The sequence below is a fragment of the Orycteropus afer genome, unplaced genomic scaffold, assembly GCF_000298275.1.
Source record: "Orycteropus afer afer isolate SDZICR_OR568_19922 unplaced genomic scaffold, OryAfe1.0 scaffold00022, whole genome shotgun sequence".
NCBI lineage: Eukaryota > Metazoa > Chordata > Mammalia > Tubulidentata > Orycteropodidae > Orycteropus > Orycteropus afer.
Window position 1 is genome coordinate 6,441,384 of NW_006921609.1, and position 21,090 is coordinate 6,462,473.

Here is a 21,090-nt window from a genome sequence, read left to right on the forward strand (position 1 = left end):
ATATCGTATTAGTCCATTACTGTAAAAGTCAAGGAAAGGCTTATCTATGGAAGGAAATTTTCTTTTTTGGTTACCAAGGGTGTGAGGGGAGGGGAGGGAACACTGTTAGATATGTAGAGATAAGTACTGATTTAAGTGAAGAGAAGGGCAATGTACCAAATATGAGTGATTAACATGGTGGTATTGAGGAAGAGGAAGACATAGAAAGGTACATGGGAGGTATAGACAACAAAGATGAACCCTTTTGCACATACAGTACTGTGTTGTCAGTAAAGGCAAACATGGGTATATGGGTGGACAGATGGGTGGACAGGCTGAACAACTAGTTATGTCTATGAAGCAGGGAGTGTACCCAAGACCAAGTATAGGATTGGCAGACAGTGGTCCTATTAAGTGTATTTGTATGATCTGAATTCCCAGATGTATAGTAGAGCTGACAAGGGACAAGGTTGTAGTAACTTCTTGGTCACAACCAGCTACCCAGAGGGACCAAGTAGTTGATCCTGTGGGCTCGGGACCATAGTCACAGGGGACATTAAGCTCAACTGGCATAACATACTACATAAAACACTGTTCCACCTCTTACGCTGGCAAGCAGTGACTGGGATCTTAAGCTTACAAGCAGCCATTTAGATGCAATGATGGGTCTCTCATGCAGAGCAAAGAAGAATGAAGAAAACCAAAGATTCATGGAAAGAACTAGTCCTAGCAACTGGTACACCATGCGATCTACAGCCTATACGACTATGAGACAGAACTAGATGGTGCAGCTACCAATGTAAACCACTCGGAGGGGGATTTATGTAGGAGATCCTGGATAGAGAGGGAGAACAATGTGGAACAAAACTCAAAATCATTTGGGAAAAAAAAAAGGGGGACCAGGTTTGCTGGTCTGGTAGAGCCTGGTGGAACCACTGAGACTGTGGCCCCTAGCTGCCCTTCAGGTCTGGAATTGAACCCACATTTGTGGCTTCCAGCCAAACAAAAGACAGGCATATGAGTTGAACATTTACCTGAGGTAGATACACTCCTTGGAGAGAACTATCATGGGAGAAAGAAGGGCTGTTTATGCACAGGGACACATCTCAGGGGGCAGGGGTGCATGGAGGGCTAGACACAGGGTAGAGGTTACTGTTGGGAAAAAGTGGGAGGGGAACTGTTGTATTGTGGTGAATTGTGGTCAATGCATGAGACAAAGTGTATGTGAAATGCTGTATGGAAAGTGAATTTGCTTTATAAATTTTCACCCAAATCATAATTAAAAAAAAAAAAAAAATCTTTACAGAAGTAGACTGCCTCATCTTCCTTCCATAGAGTGGCTGGTGGGTTCAAACTACAGTGATTAATGCTTTAACCACTTTGCCATCAGAGTACCTAAATATCTGTATCCAAAAAAACCAAAAACCAAACCCACTGCCACTGAGTTGATTCCAACTCATAGTGACCCCTTTTGGGTTTCTGAGGCAGTCAATCTTTACGAAAGTAGATTGCCTTCCTTCTGCAGAGCAGCTGGTGGGTTTTAACCATCAAACTTCTAGTTAGCAGTCAGATGCCTTAGGCACTGTGCCACCAGAGCTCCTTAAATATTTATATACTTAGGAAAAATAAGACAGAAACAACCATTATATATGAGACACTCTATCATGCACGTATTTGTAAACACAAAATGTTGATAGATTAGAATCAATTGCCATGAAAACAGAAAAGCTAAACATAAAAAAAATTATTTGCTTATTTTGACCCATATCAAAAATACACATTAATTATAGACAATTGATAGTGTTTCCAGATATTTGAAAATGTACACTAATAAAATATACATATACTAACAAAGTAAAAGGGAGCTCTGGTAGTGTAGTGCCTAAGGCACTTGACTGCTAATCAGAAGGCTGGCAGTTCAAACCCACCAGCCACTCCTCGGAAGGAAGTTGGGGCAACCTATTTCCGTAGTGATACTGTCTCGGAAACCCAAGGAGGAGTCGCTATGAGCTGGGTCTGACTCAATGGCACATAACAACAACAACAACAAAGTAAAAAGATAGAAAGGAAGGTTCTGTGATTGTAAGTATTAAGTTGAACCATAATGAAACTGCTGGTTTTGTGAAATGGTCAATACTCAGTAATTTCTAATACATAAGTTAAAAAAAAAAAAAAAAAAGAAATGAACAGACATTTTACTAAAGAGGATATATAGGCAGCCAACAAACCACTGAGGAAATGTTCATGATCATTAGCCATTCCAAAACCAAACTCACTGCTGTCGAGTCGGATCTGACTCATAGCAACCCCTCCATGGGTTTCTGAGGCAGTATCACTATGGAAGTAGACTGCCCAATCTTCTTTCCAAGGAGTGGCTGGTGGGTTTGAACCGCCAGCCTTCGGGTTAGCAGTCAAATGCCTTAGGCACTAGAGATGCAAATCAAAACAACGAGCTATCCTCTCACCCCAGCAATAATAGCAAAGTTGAACAAGAGAGAAAATAACAAATGCTAGTGAGGCTGTGGAGAGATTGGAGCACTCGTACACTGCTGGTGGGACTGCAAAATGGTACAACCATTGTAGAAAATGGTATGGTGTTTCCTTAAAAACTCTTACAGCCATTGAGTTGGTCCTGACTCATAGCGACCCCTCCTTGGGTTTCTGAGGTAGTATGGCCATGGAAATAGACTGCCAAACCTTCCTTCCAAGCAGTGGCTGGTGGGTTTGAACGGCCAGCTTTCTGGTAAGCAGTCAAATATCTTAAGGCACTATGCCACCAGAACTCCCACAGCATTTCCTTAAAAAGCTGAAAACAGAAATACCATTTGATCAAGCAATTCCATTACTAGGAATATATCCTGAAGAGGTGAGAGACCAGAACATGAACAGACATATGCACACCTATGTTCAATGTAGCACAATTGACTATAACAAAAAAATAGAAACAACCTAAATGCCCATCAACAGATGAATAGATAACCAAACTATGGTACATTCACATAATGCAATACTGTGCAACATTAAAGAACAATGAAGAATACATGAACATCTCACAATGTGGATGAATTTAGAGGACATTATGCTGAGTGAAATAAGTCAATCACAGAAGGACAAATATTGTATGCCTCCACTATTGTAAAAAATCAAGGAAAGTTCATTCAGGGAAGGAAACTGATTTTGTCGGTTAATGGAGATGGGAGATAAGGGGAGAGGGAAAAAAAAAAAAAAAGCGTTTTATTGAGATGAAGGTCTTGACACTGACACAGCTGACTCACTTTGCATCTTCCACTGCATCAGGACTCAAAATGGACCCATAATGTAAAGCTAGTGATAATAATTATATAAGATAGGTAAGTTGTGAGCATTTACTATCTATCACATACTACATTAACTGTATAATCTTGATAAACTTATTTAAAACTCACAATGACCCAGTAAAATATATACTATTACCTCATTCTATTATCATCTCCATTTAAAAATTAGAGAAATACACAGCAGTTGAATGATGTCTCCAAGATCACAGCTATTAAATGGTGGGCCTAGGCTTAGATGTGAAGCAGTCTGGTTAGGCTGTAATACTAAGCATTAAGCTACTTCTTCCCTCACATACATTCTAGATTTGAGTAACTTTTCAACAGAAAGAAAGGAGGTAAGTGATTATCAGGGTAGTAATAAGAGTGGTTAGTGAAACAACTAAACCAAACAACTACACAAAAAAGTAAACTACCATCAAGTCAATTCCTACTTATAGTGACCTTACATGACAGAGCAGAACTGCTTCACAAGATTTTCAAAGCTGTAAATCACTGAGGAAGCAGACTGCCTCATCCTCCTCCCACAGATTGGCTGGTGGGTTTGGACCAACTGCAAACTTTTGGTTAGTAATTGAAGGGTTTGACCAATGCACAACCAGAATTCCTAGTGAAAGAACTAGAAACTAAAATAATGGCTTTTAACACCTAACAGGCAACAGTTTCTTATGCTATAGCCATAAGTGAAATGTCAAACTCTGCTTAAACTTCTGAAGATAACAATCTTAACTTCTGATTCACTGAAACTTATTAATCATATTTATTTTATTTTCTATTGTATACTGAAAGGTACAATATGCCTAACATTATCTGCTTAAGAAAATCATTGTGACCATTACCTATCTCACAAACCTGCTTCTTATTTTCTTGATAGCCTGTTCTTTCTTACTGCTTCAGAGGGTAAACCAAAAATCAGAGCGTAAACCAAAAAAGAGCAAGAAAACAGATGCAGACAATACACAAAGGGAAAGATACAAAGGGAACCTTCGGGGTGATGGTGAAAAGAGATATCAAGATACTAGTTATGTATCAGGAATAAAGAATAATCAATTCATACTGGAGCAGGTCATAACGCTCCAGAATAGACTTCCCTGAGAAGACAAAATTGGCAGAAACAAACAAACCAAAACAGTAGCAGGAGATTTAAACAACTGGTCAAGAGTTACAAATTGAATCAGTAATACACATAGAAAACTAAGCAAACTAAAAAAATAAAATGAATTATTACCTCCAAGGAATATGAAAGCTAAGTGAAAAAAGGAAAAGAATAATGTTTACAACTTAGCTCAAACTTGAGTAGCATAGATAATTAACAATACAAATAATTTTTATTTAACTCTGATTTAATCAAACTTAAAAGATTTTTATATATGCCAACATTTTTGTGGGTATGTGAATGCATGTGAATATAGAGAGGGATGAGAACTATATGAATCAGTGTATATACATGGGACAAGGGAAGGCTTATTTATCATCCACTTTGGGTTTTTTTGTGTGTGTTCCATAGTCAATCTCACAGGTAATATGCAATTTGAGAATTACAAAAATATATGGAATTAAACAGTAAAAGAATCAGATAAAATAACAGCATTTGTCACCACTGGGAAGTCAGTGACTGTTGTTTGTAGCATATAGAATAGCTGGATTCTTTAAACTATGTGTATGTATTAATTTAATAAAAATGACATTTCCACATGAGACAATGTGTGTGTGAACTGCTGTATGGAAAGTGAATTTGCTCTGTGAACTTTCACCCAAATAACAATTCAAAACAAAAATGACATTTCCAATTTAATATGGTGATACACAGTAATTCAACAAAAAACGACAACAGCACTGTAAACTACAGATAACTTTTCCCCAAGAAGTAGATGAAAATTTTAGAAGACATATATTCAGTGTTTTTTAATATATTTTTAAAGGAAAGGTAGACCACCTAGGCATGAGGATAAATTTTTTAATATAATATGTTAGTAAGGAAACAGGCTAACTACAAAAAAGTAAATTATTTTCCTTTTTTCTAAGAGTAGTTTTACAGCTTCTCATATGAGATCCTATTAGGATTATCAGCTTGTACTGAAACAAGTTGCCTGGGATGTTCTGCCATAGCATACTGGCAAATCCTTCAATCTTGGCTACACAAGGACTGCTGGTCACCCTAATTATAAGAATTCAAAAATATTTATCGACATAAGGTACAAGTCGTGGTTTTGTACCACACAAAAAACAAAAAGTAAAAATAACTAGCACTTTAATCCTTTCAAGATTGAACTATTTTCTGCTTATATTTTTTTTTGGTAAAACCATGTGTTTTCAGTAATGGAAGGTATTTTGAATGAAGTGGAAAAAAACTTTTAAGTAATATAGATTTTGATATAATTAGTAGGGCACATATGTCCCAAGGGATCTCTGGTGCTAGATAGGATAAGCTTATTTCTTCAGAATCACAGTTAGTTTTACAGGCCCACCCACAGGCTAGTACATACTAAAAGTGAGATAGCAGTTTCTCACTAAATCCCAGGGGTGGAAAATGTAGGCGGGCACTCTATGCTCCACCAGTCACAAGAGGGGTAAGACAGAGCTGGATGACAGCAAAGCAGGGACAATTTTAGTGTTTTTATGTCAAAAGATACAAGTCTCTCGGTGCAAATGGTTTCTCATATATAAAAAATCATGTAAATGGTGTTTTCATCCTTCAACTATGTGAAAGCAAATAATACTGTGACAAAAACATGTACAGGATCTGATAATACAGAGAAAAAACACTTAGACATGGAGTAGTCTCAAGTGTCTTGAAATGACTAGAATTTCAAAAATTAATTATGAGGAAAACAAGTGAATAAGAAACATATGGTAGTAAATCATTTTAGAAACATGAAATGTAGAAAGCTATTTAGTATCAAAAAATAAAATTGAAGGAAGACATGTAATATGGACTAACAGTAGTAACAATAAGGAAAAAATAAACTATTACCAGAAGCAGTTACTAAGTTCCTATTATTACTCATCAATTCCCTTTACATTCTTCAGATATAAATAATTAAATTTTGGCTACCAAATCAGAGGAGCACTACTGGGAAATTCTGGTAAAATACATTGTTTTTCTTGAATTATCTAGAATAAAGATTAATCTTGGATTCATGTATAAAATAACATTCTCTCAATCCCTCAAACATCAGGTGGCCAGGGCTAATATAGAAAAAGAAGAACTATACAAGTAAAACAGGTTAACTGAAGAAATAAAACATTTTCAAAAGCTTAATTTTTTAAAAAAGAAGAAAATAAAAATGGAAATGTTAATTGTACCTTAAAGAACCCTGCTTCAGGACCACACCTGTCATATACATTCCTGGATTTACCTATCGCCATGATAATACCTTGCATGTTCGGTGTCATCATGATCTGTCATGAGGAATTGTTAACAAAAGAAAAAAAAATCAAAACCAAAAATAATTTCTTTACATGCAAGTTTAAAGTCCTTTGTGTTTCATGATTTATAAATCAAATATTGTATTTTTTCACACAGCAAATGTGATCCCATATGCATACAAGCATCTTTTTAAATCATCCATACAGGGCTACAGCTATCTCATACGATGCCTTTGTGCAAAATGCAAAAAGGCATCCTCTCTGAACTGAGAAATTTTAAAAAGGCACTCCACTTCCCTTTGGACAGACAAATTAGAAAATGTGCTGCTCAGAGTGAGCTCCATTTTAACCTCATTTCTGCCCTCTGGAGAGGGATCCCTGCACAAGCATACAACCTGTGTATCTTTAACAGCAGCCCTGTATCTATATGACTTATTTTTTAAAATTCCAAGGCACATGCACTGTTAAACTGTCAGTCCAATTATTAAAAAACAAACAAACAAAAACCTACCAAAAGCATAAGCACTTACACAAAAGACAGTGTTAAATGATTAACACTTCTACTCCATTAAATGTCAGAAGGCTCACTCTAATAAAAATGTTTAACACTCAAGTCCTTGATCAATAAATTAACATTTTATTAAAAACAAGCCAACTTCCCTAATTTTCAAGAGCTGATTAATAAAAAGCTCCTTAGAACAATATATTTTTATTATTTACTAAATACTAATGTACTTCTCTGGTAGCGTAGTGCCTAAGGCACCTGACTGCTAACCAGAAGGCTGGAGGTTCAAACCCACCAGCCACTCCTTGGAAGGAAGATGGGGCAATCTACTTCCGTAGTGATACTGCCTCGGAAACCCAAGGAGGGGTCGCTAAGAGTTGGGTTCGACTTGATGGCACATAACAACAACAACAAATGTACTTCTTTGTTTTCATAATAGCTTATTACTCTCAGAAGTTTATATTTTAAAATATCTACAAAATCATATAGCTCAATGTACTATGAAGCTATCTTATTAGAGCAATCCAAGAGATTGCACTCATTATCTCTTTCACTGAAGTTTATTAACATGTATTTATTTTGGATTAGATACTGAAAGTTACAATATATCTAACATTATATGCTTAAGAAAAACCTGACCAGTTCCAATCTCATAAATCTGCTTCATATTCTCTTTATAGTTCATATTTGTTTATGTTAGCACGGTGATATTCATATTACACTTCTGATTTTAGAGATTAACTCTTTTTAATAGTTAAATATAACCTTGGAGTAAATCTGAAAAAAAGGTACTTGGAAAACTAATATATGTTCAATTCTCATTTATCTATGCTAGTAAAAACCAACAAATGAGACGATCCATCAAGCTTTTTCTCAAACATCCCCCTCCCATATAGACATGGTCTATTTTGTTCTTATTTTTCAGAAATGGCTTTACTGCCTCTCAGTCTAATATGGAAAAGAATAATTCTAAGAATCTCAGAGGAAAAAGCAGAAAAGAGAAGAAATAATTTGATGGACCAGGATAACAAACATGTTTTCATATAGATTCCTAAGAATTATATCACAAAAAGTGAAAATGCCTTTGTACTATTGGAAAACTACTTAAGTAGATGAGTATTAACAATGAAGAGATATGAGGAAATAAAATGCAGGGGCCACTGTGAACACCTGTAGGCACTCAGTAATGTTAAAACATTCAATTCACAGGTACACACAGATAAGATGCAGAAACAAAAATATCAATGATCTATTTTTCAATGATATTGTAGGATTATCTGGTAGACGATGTTGGGCAAAATATTATAAATAATTCAAGTAAAACAGGAAAGGAAAATAAAAATTACAAAATGCTCAATAGTTTTCTATTTAATTAAACAAATTCAATTGTAATGCACCAACCTGAATGAAAATTACTCTTATTTCTACACAAAAGAATTCCAGAAACCTAAAATTCTTCTTCTGACAAGTACCATAAGTTTTCTACTTAAATTTGCATTTAAAATTCAAGGTTCTGTTAGTAGTTGGTAAGGTAATTTCAAACTATGCGTGGCAAAGCTGTAGGTTATGCACAACAGACTTCAGTGTGTGGGTGCAGGCATGCCCAAAGTACATTTATTAAAAAGCAAAAAATAAATAGGAATGGTGCAGAGGCTATAATAAAGGTACCTCGTCATCATAACCCCCCTCCTTTGACTCAACCATAAATTTCCCTACAGGAGGAATCGCCACCTCTACAACTTGCTGGTTAGAAGGTGGTTGGCTTGTGGCATTTTCAGGTTTCTGCAGAAGAAAATTAGCATCAACATTAGAAAAGAGAAGAATGGAAACACCAAGTTTGAGTGCTTTCTAGTCTTCTAAAGTATCTGCATTGGCTTAGTATGAAATGAAGCAACCTAAACCTGAACATTAGAGGCAAATATATGAGTCAAGTAATACTACAGGATGTATAGCTTTCCTCTTCCCTCCAAAATGCTACATTAAGATTATTTTTCTTACCCCACAAAGCATTTTGACTCCAAATCCTTAAAAATAATAAATACTGAAGTTGCACTTCTTAATGCTATCTATATAGCTGATGGTTATGTTTAAAAAAATTCCAGTAACCGCAAAAAGGTCTTATCTCACTAAATTGATTTATAACTAGTGTGTCACACAGTTTGCCTACAAACACATTCTTAAAGTACTTAAGGTATCTGGAAGCAGCTTGGTTAAGTAACTTCAATTTGTACTATAGAACAGTGTTCCTAAGCACAACTATTTTCCTAAACATAATTCTAACATAAAATAGATATTTTAATAAAGAGTAATTAAAGGAGTTTTATTTCAATTTGAAATACAGGTAAATTTCAGCACATGAACATTTTTCTGGTTTTCCAGCCAAACAATAAAGGGAAACTAATGGCCAAGACTAAGGAACTCTGGTGGTATAATGAAAAAGGTTGGTGTTTTGAACCCACCAGCTGCTCCACAGAAGAAAGATGAGGCAGTCTGCTGCTGTAAAGATTTACAGCCTTAGAAACCCTAGGGGGTTGCAAGGAGTCAGCATTGACGCCACGACAGTGAGTTTGGTTGGGTTTTTGGCCAATACTGGTATTTTCCTCTTCTAAAATAAATGTTATTTTTAACCATACAATTTTAGAAAAAGTCTTCTCATTTCATTTGGATCTTCAGTTTTTCAAAAGGAAATAACCAGCCTGCATAGCTGTGATCATGTGAGATAATAACATTCAGCTATCCCAGCAACTGGTACATGAGTTGTTCTATAAATGGCAGATGTTATCAACATTATACTCTTTTATTATGCTACTTTAAATTGCTGTTTTGAGCAATTCTAGCTAAAATATGACTATTACACATATTCTATAGCCACATGCTTGGCCCATGCTATCTAATTAAGAGATTTTTAATCTTTAGGATGTTAGAGAAGAAAACTTGTACCAGGTTTCCATTCATAAGAGTGAACTAAAAACAGGTAAATTGGGAAATCTGTCTGGACTTTCTAGTGAAGAACTCCTCACTTGCAAATCAACCCAGAATAGACAACACATATTTAAAACATTTAAGGCAAGTAGCAACTTAGAAATGTATTACTTAGAATACTAATCTTTGTAAAACAATTTATTTAGTCTCTTTGGAAAACAAAACGGCATTTAGGAAAAATAAATGTTTTGTAAGCTTTACTTTCCAGTTACTGCAGAAGAGTTTTAGCAGCACAATGGTGATCAATTATATGGATGAAAAGTGAGAAAGTTTGGGGTACATATAGTAATTCTAAGGTATCATTTATTGAGTTTAGGTAATCTTAAATCACTACAATATTTATTTAAAACATTTAAGGGTGACGTTTTTGAGATTCATTGATGTAAAATATATGTGTACTTATTTTCTTGTTTTATTATCAGGCCCTATATATATATACTCTAAAAAAGGATATGCTTGAAAGGTATTAAGATAAATTTCTCAGTTAATAAGTTTCAAAAATAATTGAAATAAAATATTTTTATTAATTAGAACTACAGAAACAATCTGAGTTAAATAAATAAATATTCTCATAAAAGGGTTGTTAGAAAGCTACATTAACTACAATCCTTTTGGCCACAGAACTTTAAAATGTCCATATAATTCAGTTATTCAATTCTGGAGAATCTACTCTAAAGAAATAATTTGAAATATGAAACAGACTCTTTCAAACAGACTGTTCATTCATGATAATGTAAAATTAGAAACAAATTTTCTAATGGGGAATGGATAAGTTAACACAAATTTAATCACTCAATGGAATACTATTCAACCATTAAACATTTTTTATAAAATGTTTTTAACATGGAGAAATGGTGGTAAGATTAAATGAATAAAGATAGAAAAAGCAAGATAAAAAATTATACATGTAGTAGTAACACAACTATGTAAAATAAATGCCAAACCTGTGTATAAAAGTAAGAGTGAAAGAGCACACCATATTAACAATGATTAACTTTGGTAGCGGGAATATGTATGATTCTTTCTTTAAGTCTGTTTTTTTGTACTTTTCAAATTTTCTAAAGTGTTTTCACTTAAAATTGAAGACATCCTTCTAAAGCTCAAGCTGCCCAGACATTTAAAAAACACCTCCTTATGGTTTTGTGATTCTAAACTTTCCAGGGAATTCTTATAGAGTTGGAACTTAGTGATATACTGTTATACCCATAAGATGGCTAGAGTTTAAGTAACAGAAAGGACCTAATAGCTACTTTGTTGTTGTGAACCCTTGAGAAGCTACTTAGTGCCTACTGCATTTCTGGTACTTTCAAAGAAAACATCTTAATTAATCCCACAATGACTTCTATTTTGTTGAAAATAAACGTGAGGTTTAGAGACATTAAGCAATTTATTCAACGTTTCAGAGTAAGTAATAAAAACAGCATTCAAAAACCCAGGACTGTATTACTCTGAAGACTTTTTTTTTTTTTTTAAAGCCTATGCAATTAAGCTTCTAAATTATAGGACTGAATAATACCCAAACAAGGAATGCTTACCATGATCCTAAGCAACTGACCAGGAGCCCTGGTGGTACAATACAATGGTTAAGCACTCTGCTGCTACCTGAAAGACTGGTAGCTCAAACCCAAAAGCTTGAAGCCCTGTGGGTTGTTATGAGCCAGAATCGACTCCACAGTAATGGGTTTTTAGTTTTCATTATTATTTTTTTTCTTTTTAAAGCAATTGACCATTAAACCAAGAACCACATCCTTCTTCAGACAGCCACAATCACATTCTTAGAGATGTTTCAGGATTTATATAGACAATAGGATCAGCTATGGGCACTATTCAAAAAGACAAGTGAACAGGAAAAAATATCTATGTTCCATTTTCTTGCTCTGTCATTCGCTTTCTCACGTGAAAGTAAGGCAATGGGTTCCCAGCTTAGAAAACAAGATGAACGTTAAGAAAGCAAATAATCAAAATTTAAGTGCTGATTTCTGGGAATTTCAATTATATTAATAGTCAAACTAAAAAAATCATGATTCTATAATATATAATGCTTTTCTTTTCCAAATCTAGTTCCTTATTAGTCATAATATAGGCTCTAAGAAATAAAAATCATAATTAGCAAAGGCCCTGGCAAAATAACTATGGTTTCCAGGCAAAAAAAAATGTCTCTCTTATACCTACCACTATGCCTTCTCCTTCCCTGCCAAAAAAAAACCAAAAAAAAACCCCACTGCTGTTGAGTCCAAACCCCTCCTTGGGTTTCCGAGGCAGTACCATTACAGAAGTAGATTGCCCAATCTCCTGTCCTAGGTTTTCTTATTTTACCATCTCCTAAGAAACACACACCCCAGATTCATTAAAAGCATGTCCCATAAAATGCTTTAGAATTAGCAGATATTCATCAGAGCTTATTTAGAGTCTCTGAGCCATTATTTTTATACAACGTTTGGGATTATCAAAAAAATCTAATTACATGAATATATATTGAAAAGGTTTTTTTTTTTTTTTTTGTAAGATGATGTTAATATATTTTCAAATATTTCTAAACAAGAAATGAAGAAATAAAAAAGTATTTTCTAATTATTTAGTTCAATAACCTACTTAACAAAATACTCTTATTGAAAATTTTGGTAAATCAAAGTCTTACTGTATTAAAGACCTCCTTTGAAACCCACCAGCCACTCCTCAGGAGGAAGGTTGGGCAAACTACGGAAGTGATACTACCTCAAAACCCAAGGAGGGGTCGTTGAATCAGATCTGACTAGACGGCAGTGAGTTTTGAGTGCAATTAGCAGGTTAAATCCACTTATCAGAAATCTGTGCTATAAAATTTTCACATGTACTGTTTTTCCAGTCCTCTAGGAGGGGACTCTTCAAATATTAAAATCAGCTATCATGAAACCAGCATTAGAGCTGCTTATGCTCACTAATAAAACAAAAGATAAACAACCACAGCATATGAATGGTTTTATAGTTCTAAATTCTTGAAATAACACCTTTCAGTATGTTGTTGTTGTTATGTGCCATCGAGTCGGCCCCGACTCACAGCGACCCCTCCTTGGGTTTCCGAGGCAGTATCACTACGGAAGTAGGATTGCCCAACCTTCCTTCCGAGGAGTGGCTGGTGGGTTTGAACCGCCAGCCGTCTGGTTAGCAGGCAAGTGTCTTAGCCACTGTGCTACCAGAGCTCCCTTTCAGTATATCATATACTATAAATAACAAAACACAGTACCCATGTGTTCAATTTATTGCTATAAAAAAGACATGCTTCAGAATTAGAATATAGTAAGATAAGAATGCTTGTTTTTATACAGGAGACCCTACTGAAATATGCATAAACAGTTTTGTAATACTGTAAAAATCCTGCTCATAGTAAGTACTCTAACCTAGAGCATCTAGTGGTTTTATTGTTAAACACATTTCATAGAACAATGAAAATTATACCTTAAATTCCCAACTCTTTTAATGTAATAAGGCTGCAGATGGAGGCTATAATTACTGTAAATTTCACTACTATTTTAAAAGTTCAAAATCAAATGTCCAATTTAGTCTATGATTTAGACTTTTCATTAATTCTCTTAACAGGAAGTTTGAAATTTCTACAAAAAGTGCCTTTTAAATTACAGCTTAGAAAATTACAGCCTGAGGGTTAGGTACCTGGTCCATAGTTCCACAGTCACTGAGCTCATATATAGTAAAGCCATCACTTGGCCCTGCCTCTCCAGACAGGTCACTAGCCATCACACTCCTAGGAAATGTTGTAAACGCGGCTAAGTTCAGAGAACTAAAAGGCACATTCTTACCGACTGCAAAACTGTTTCAGGGCTTTTATCTTCATGCTCATGTGATGCCTTGGTAATTATTCGAATAGTTTCTTCTTTCAAATGTTTTGAGAAATCACTTCTTGATGGCTGTTCTAGATATTCTGGTTCTCCGGCTTGTGCTTCATGAGAAAAGAATCAATTGTGTATCTAATATAAATCACAGAGAGTCTATATACTAAAGTGAATCTTTATTACCTATTTCTAATAATTATGAATTTGGCTAACAACCAATTTTACTCTTCTATTTAAAGTAAAATATCCTTCGATGTAAAGCATTTTCCCAGAATTTGCAAAAAAAAACCAGAATTCTAATAATTACTGAAGCAGCATTCATTATAGTTTATGGTAAGGAATTCATAGTAAATTATTGTGACACGTTACACATAAAAATCTCATTTTGGAAAATCATTAGCAACTTATTAAAAAAAAGTTTTCAGCTTCTTTGCAATCTTGGTCTGAGTTTGCACAGATAGCACACCTGACCAAGACCTAACTCCGAATAAAAACCCAACCTTCCATCTTTTCTGAACTTGCCCCAACTAGTTCAGTGTTGGCAGAGGAAAAACAAAATCAACCATATAAACTGGTACCATTATAAATTAATGAATTCAAATACCATGCATGTGAAGGTAACTCCCAAATACATATCACCAACTGTTACCTATCTTCTGAACTCAGGACCCTTATAGCCAATAATGTACTATGAAAGATCAACAATACACTCGTAAGGATGTATATTTTATAGACAATTTTAAAATCCCTTTACGACTTATAAGGTTTTATATAAGTGGGCCCCATCATCTTGTGCCTTTCATCCTTTGCTCAAAGAGGGACATAATAGGCATTTTTTTTTTTTTTGCTTTATTAATACTCCAAATAAGAGTGTCCTTCAGATCCTTCCATATACTCTCTCCTCTGCCCATATGTTCGCCTACTATCTCACTCGGCCCATCTAGTGAGTTCTATTTGTTCTTGGCTTAAATGCCACTTCCCTATGAAAGCATTTCTGATACTTCAGACTAGGCTAGGTCTCCTAGTGATAAAATTCTAAGGTAGAATTCCACAGCCTCAGCTCTATTGACATTTTGGATCGAGTTTTGATGCAGAGAGCTGTCCACTGCAGTCAGCATCTGCCCACCAGATGACAGCAGCGCCACCAACCTCACCCCAAGGTGTGACAACTAAAAATGTCTCCAGATTATTACCTAATGTCCCCTGGAAGAAGGGAGATCTCTCCTAGATGAGAACCACTACTTGAAAGTAACTTATGTTTTCTTTTTAATAGCTCTTATCATGATTATTACTTAATTATTATTGTATTTGTTTAAAGGCCATATCCTCTGATAGCCTAAACAATCTCAAGGTAAGGGATGCTGTCTCCCTTTTGTATTGCTTATTGTGCAATACCTAGCATTCAACAGGCACATAATAACATAATGGAATAAATAAATTAGTAAGTAATTTAATGAATGGATATGGGGGAAAACAAAGTACATTAAAATGTTCTATGATGCTATTGGGATTGGTTTTTGCTCAGTTATCTAGTAGAACACAACAAGACTACTCTTCTCCTAGCCAATATTTTATTAATTTAAAAAATTTCTCAAAGTGAAATATTATTTAAAAAAAAAATCATAATTTCGAAGTACACACATGATCATTCATTTACCCAACAAATTTTAATTAAGCATCTATGTGCCAGGCACTAGGCTAGGTACTGTACTGGGAATTCAGCTATAAACAAAGTTGTTGCCCACAGGAAGCTTATAGTCAATTATGGAGAAATCCATCAACCAAAAAATCATATCCATTATTACGAATTGTAACAATATTATAAAAGCATATTCTAAGAATAAAACTAGATGATGGTGAATTTAGGTTGTGGGATATGGGATAAAGGAACCTAAAGCTGAAGAATGGGTAAGCTGAGTTTGCCAGACAGAAGAATGAAGATTCTATGTAGCCATTCTGTGGGAGAAAAGAACTAGAAATCTGCTTCCATAAAAATCATAGCAGAGAAAACTTTATGGGGTAATTCTACTCTGTCTCATGGGGACACTATGATTCAGAAGTTTACTCAACAGCATACAACAACAACATACAATGATGAGGACAACAACATACTGTGATGAGGACAGAAAACCTCTGGAAGTCAACTGAGCCATTTCATTTCCCAGTAATGTGGACATGGTCACTGTAATAAAACTACATTTTTATAACTAATAGAGGGTCACCCACATGGTTGAGTTTCACATGGTGGGCTTTAATGTATGGTGAGAAAGTACAATCCTAGGTAATGCTAGCATGCACTAGAATTGTAATAGAGAGGTTTATAGTATTCACAGGTATACTGTAGAACTTTCAAGTATCAAAATGTTGGTATCTTTGTTGGTATATTTCAATTTAAAAAAAACTGAATCATTTTCTTCTTAAAATCAGTGACAGAAATATTCAATTTATATGAAAACAAACTACAAGTCTTAAGTTGTAAGCATGATCACTCAATACTATACTGTAGTACTGTAAATCTTCTACTGTAGAAATAATTTTTTCTAACTGTACTATTGATGCTGAAACACACTGGGTAATATTACTTACACGAGGATCTCTGCACAAGTTCAAATTAAACAAAATCTGAAATGTTTCTTAAAATCAAAACAGCACAGACTTTGCAAAAAAAAAAAATTATTTTAAAAGATCCACTTAGAGTTATTAAAACAAAAGGAGACAAATGAGCTTGAGGAAAATATCTGAGTTTAATTTATCTCCTCTCATTTCTCCAACTAGTGTAAAGAAATAGTTCTTTTTGCAGCAGGAAATACATTACCCTAAAATATATTCTCAATTCAGTGACCATGAAATTAATCTTTTAGGGGAAAAAAAAGAGAGACCAAAGACATTTTATTTTCAATTCTGCTAGAACATGTTTTGTTCCTTTTCATACAATGAATATTTTATTGATGTCACCAGCTAATAATTTTTTGAATGATTTTTTAAAATAAATTTATCTAGTTTTTATATTTTATACTTTTTTAGTTGGAGTATATGAAATATTTAGTACTGGTTATTTTTAAGAATAAAAAATCAAATCAAATATACTGTGTTAATAGTGGCTTTCAATATTACACAAACTATGCATGGATGTACCAACATGTTTTTTGCTCAAATTTTAAATTACTAGAGTTCATTCTCTTAACAGCTTTAGGGAATTTGTCTGTGTTGTTTGCTGATCTCACAGATTTTTCCGCTTCTTGCCAAGCCAAGCCCAAGAAAGAAGACAGGATAGATAGAAGAAAGCATCAATAGAATTGTCTAATTTGTCTTGGTAAAAGATGTATGTGCATAAAGCGGTTTCTGGCAAATAATGGGTTAACTAAATTGTTACTTTTGGTTATCTCTGAATAATGGAATTTCAGATTTTTACTGCTTCTTCATACTTTAAAGTTTTTGTTTGTTTTTTCAATGAACACATCTTCTTTTATAATAATAAAACTGACAATAAATATAATAATATTAATATAATAAATAGTTAATAAAAACAGACTAACCTGTTGGTAGAGAAGACTCTGACTCCCTCAGTTTCTGAGATGCTAAAAGCTTTTCCTGCAAAGCTTTCTGGGCAAGTTGTGCATCCCATTCTTCTAATTCTTTTTCAAATCTTTGGTTGTCTTCCTCAACAAAATCCCTTAAATCTGGTGGTAATGTTTCTATTCCAACAAGGGCCTGTCCAGTTTCTTTGTTAAATTCTTCTGCAAATCATATTTTAGAAAACCAATATGAAATCAAGGGTGAAAGGAAAAATGCAAAGTTCAAAATCAAATGCATTCCATCAAAGGGATTTAAATTATGAATTGTTACCCTACAGCAAATGAATTATATTTAAAACTTAAAAGAAAACTCAAACAGATGTTCAAAAAAACAATTACACAAATAATATATAATCCATAACAGGTAATTTTCTTAGCATATTTTTTAATCTAAGTAGAAATGAAATATCAAGCTATAAAACCCCAAATTTTGCTATTATAAGAATGTAACAGATGCCTAATTACTCATAAAGTAGAACTCTTCATAAAATATGAGGAAATATCTCAAACTTATTATGCTTGAAATAAAACTGCTTCAGATAAAAACAATTTTAATTATAGAATAAAAATATTCAATTATGAAAACTAATCAATATGGGAAGATGTTTTTAGAACGTTATGTAAATAGTTTTTAAAAGTTACTCAATCTTTACCACACCACACACGCGTGCAAAAAATTTTACTTTTTCAGCCATAAATGGACTGCTTAGTTTTTCTGAATGGTTAAATACAATAAGAAAGTTAATTTTATCAGTTTCAACAGAGTTTAATTGTTTCCTATATGGAAAACCTGTATTAAAATATCAGAAGTAGGAACCTGAAGGATGATATGATATGGTCCCTGATTTTGAGCAGATCATAGTGCAGTGGGAAAGGCAAGTCAGCACTAAATATCAACACAAAACAATAAATGCCTACAGAAATCCACTGTGCAAACACAAAATGAGATACTTTCTGACAGATCAAGAAAAACTTTGCAGAGGAGATGACACTTGAATTGAGTCTTAAGAGATGAGCAAAAAAAAAAAAAAGCATGAGAAAACAGAACACATGGATATAAATGTGTGGAACAATATTGTATAAGCAGAATACAGCAAGAAGTTCAAATATCAGTGCAGTATGAATAGTTCCAGATGGAGAAGAGTGAAGTTGGAGATAAAGTCAGAAGACAGAAAACATGCTAAAATGCTTAAACATTAATGAGTGGGCATGGTAATTAAAGGGCTTTTGACAAGGAAAAAGAAGGTCAAACATACATTTAATAGATAACACTGAGTACAAAATACATTCCATTTCTCAGCCCTGATCACTTTACCTCTCAATTCCAGCATTATCCCATGCAATAGCCCAACAGCAAGCACTTCCTAATCATATTCATCACCTTCTGAGTGAATTGCTTAAGTAATCATACCACACATAAAAGGATTATTTATTTAAAGATATATACACAATCAGCACAAAAGGAAAATACAAAAACATATATAAAACCTGTACATTTCATATACTTACCTTGTATTAAGAATTGTGCCTTATCATTTATATACATTAAACAGTATGCACTGGCATTTCTATAACCACCAAAAGAGTCCCGCACTAACTCTTCCCATGATGATTTTGTCACAGCAATGTCATTGTACTTCATCCACCTGTTTTCACGATGATCAAAAATGTATGCCCAATAATGCCCTGCATTAGCTTGGCCTTCATGAACTAAAACTGCATGTAAACGATAAGGAACCTAAATGTGAAAAAAAAAAAAGGAAGTTAAATTTCAGGTACATAGTCCATTACAACACATTCCATGAACTCTCAAACTAATCATATAGAGGATATTATTTGTATTTTTCAAAAAAAATTGGCTGGAATTAAAATTTACCAAAAAAAAAAAAAAAAACCTATGAAGTACAAATAAGAAAAAAAAAGTGATATTAAGTAAGCTACAGAAACATAAAACAGGTGGGGGAGTAGATAAAACAATGATTTTCAAAACTCTGAAAAAGTATTTGTTGTGTATGCAGTATCTGTTTACCTATATAGGTTATTTCTTAACCATATATAGAACTTATGATGACCAGTTTTATAAATAGCACTTGATTCATCTAAATCTTCACAACTATAATTTGATGGCTGAGTTTAACAAAGTAACTTATATAATGTATACTAGAAATCAATATGTAATTGACTTCTAGATGTTTCTCCCATAATCTCTCAATATCTTTATAACACCATATATTGTCTCCCATAGGATTTTTTAAATTTTTCAACAAGACCTAGCTAAAAATTTGAATAAATTTTGCTATAAAATAATAATAATATAATAGTAATAAAGTGGAGGCGATAAATACAGTATGAGAACACAATTGAAAAGGGAAAATATTAATGTGGTAACTTTAAGTTTAGCAATTTTATGGCCAAATGTGTAAGGGAGAATTAGGTTAAGCAAGAGAGTATTAACAAAAATGAAAATATATATAAATAATTTTGATAATGGTTACTACCTCAAAATTTCACTTACTTGGATCATAGATTTGTCAGAGTACATTAGGTCAATTGTTCGATGGATTCTGGATATGCTTTCCTGTAGATCTAAGGATATAATGTGTCATTTAATAAATAGCATCAAGTATGTTTCTGCAGAGACTCAAATTACAAACTATAGATTTTCCTAACACCATGTTAGAGGAATAATGAAAATTTTCTAAACTGTTCCTAAAAAATTACTATTTGGAATCTGTATATAGTTTTCCTTTATAAAAAATAAAGTACAGATGCATAATTAAAAATTGAAATGAAATGTAATTTATATAGAAAAAGCCAATAAATATGACATTTGTTGAAATCTATAAAGTAAGGCTTCAATGAAAATTAAAGCTGGACCTCTCCTTTACATATTGACATAAAGTAGAACTTTAGAATGAAATTAAGTAACTTCAGCACATATCCTGTATAAAAATCCACTATAGTTACCAACTGAAATAAAATTATGGGAATTCCAACTCCCAGAATTTCTACTCTGATTATCCATCCTACAAAATTACTCAAAGACTATGATGTTCAGAGCTACACTGCTCATAACTATTAAAAAACTGTAGACAAATTCAGTATCTGTCAATAAGGAAAAAGTTACAACCGCACTGTACTGTAAAGCTGTTAAAAAGAACAAGGAAGAAATCCTGAAAGATTTCAAGAAAATATTATTGACTTTCCAGTAGGGACAGGCCTTTCAAGGAATGATAGAAAATCCAGTAACCATAAAGGAAAAGAGAAGCCCTCCCAAAACTTAAGAAAACCTAAATTATAAAAACAAAACAAATAAAAACAACATAAAGAAAGCCAAATGACAAGTGACAAATTGGGAATAGTATCTGCAACATATATTATAAATAAAGGGTTAAGACCTATAATAATTACAAATGCCTACTCCCCACCACTGCCATCAAGTTGATTCCAACTTAAAGCAACCCTATATGACAGAGTAGGAGCTTTGGTAGCATAGTGCCTAAGGCACGTGACTGCTCACCAGAAGGCTGGTGGTTCAA

At 33.8% G+C, this 21,090-nt stretch overlaps 1 protein-coding gene across 1 annotated transcript in view; it reads right to left on the reverse strand.

Annotated features, from left to right (window-relative positions):
* USP25 (ubiquitin specific peptidase 25) overlaps positions 1-21,090 on the reverse strand; it is a 172,131-nt gene that overhangs the window by 41,147 nt on the left and 109,894 nt on the right. The window contains exons 13-18 of the mRNA XM_042783647.1: positions 20,067-20,137; positions 19,061-19,289; positions 17,513-17,713; positions 13,944-14,083; positions 8,836-8,949; positions 6,600-6,695 (exon numbers count right to left, since the gene is read on the reverse strand). Coding sequence (XP_042639581.1) covers positions 6,600-6,695; positions 8,836-8,949; positions 13,944-14,083; positions 17,513-17,713; positions 19,061-19,289; positions 20,067-20,137 — 851 coding nt within the window. The remainder of the gene's footprint in view (positions 1-6,599; positions 6,696-8,835; positions 8,950-13,943; positions 14,084-17,512; positions 17,714-19,060; positions 19,290-20,066; positions 20,138-21,090) is intronic.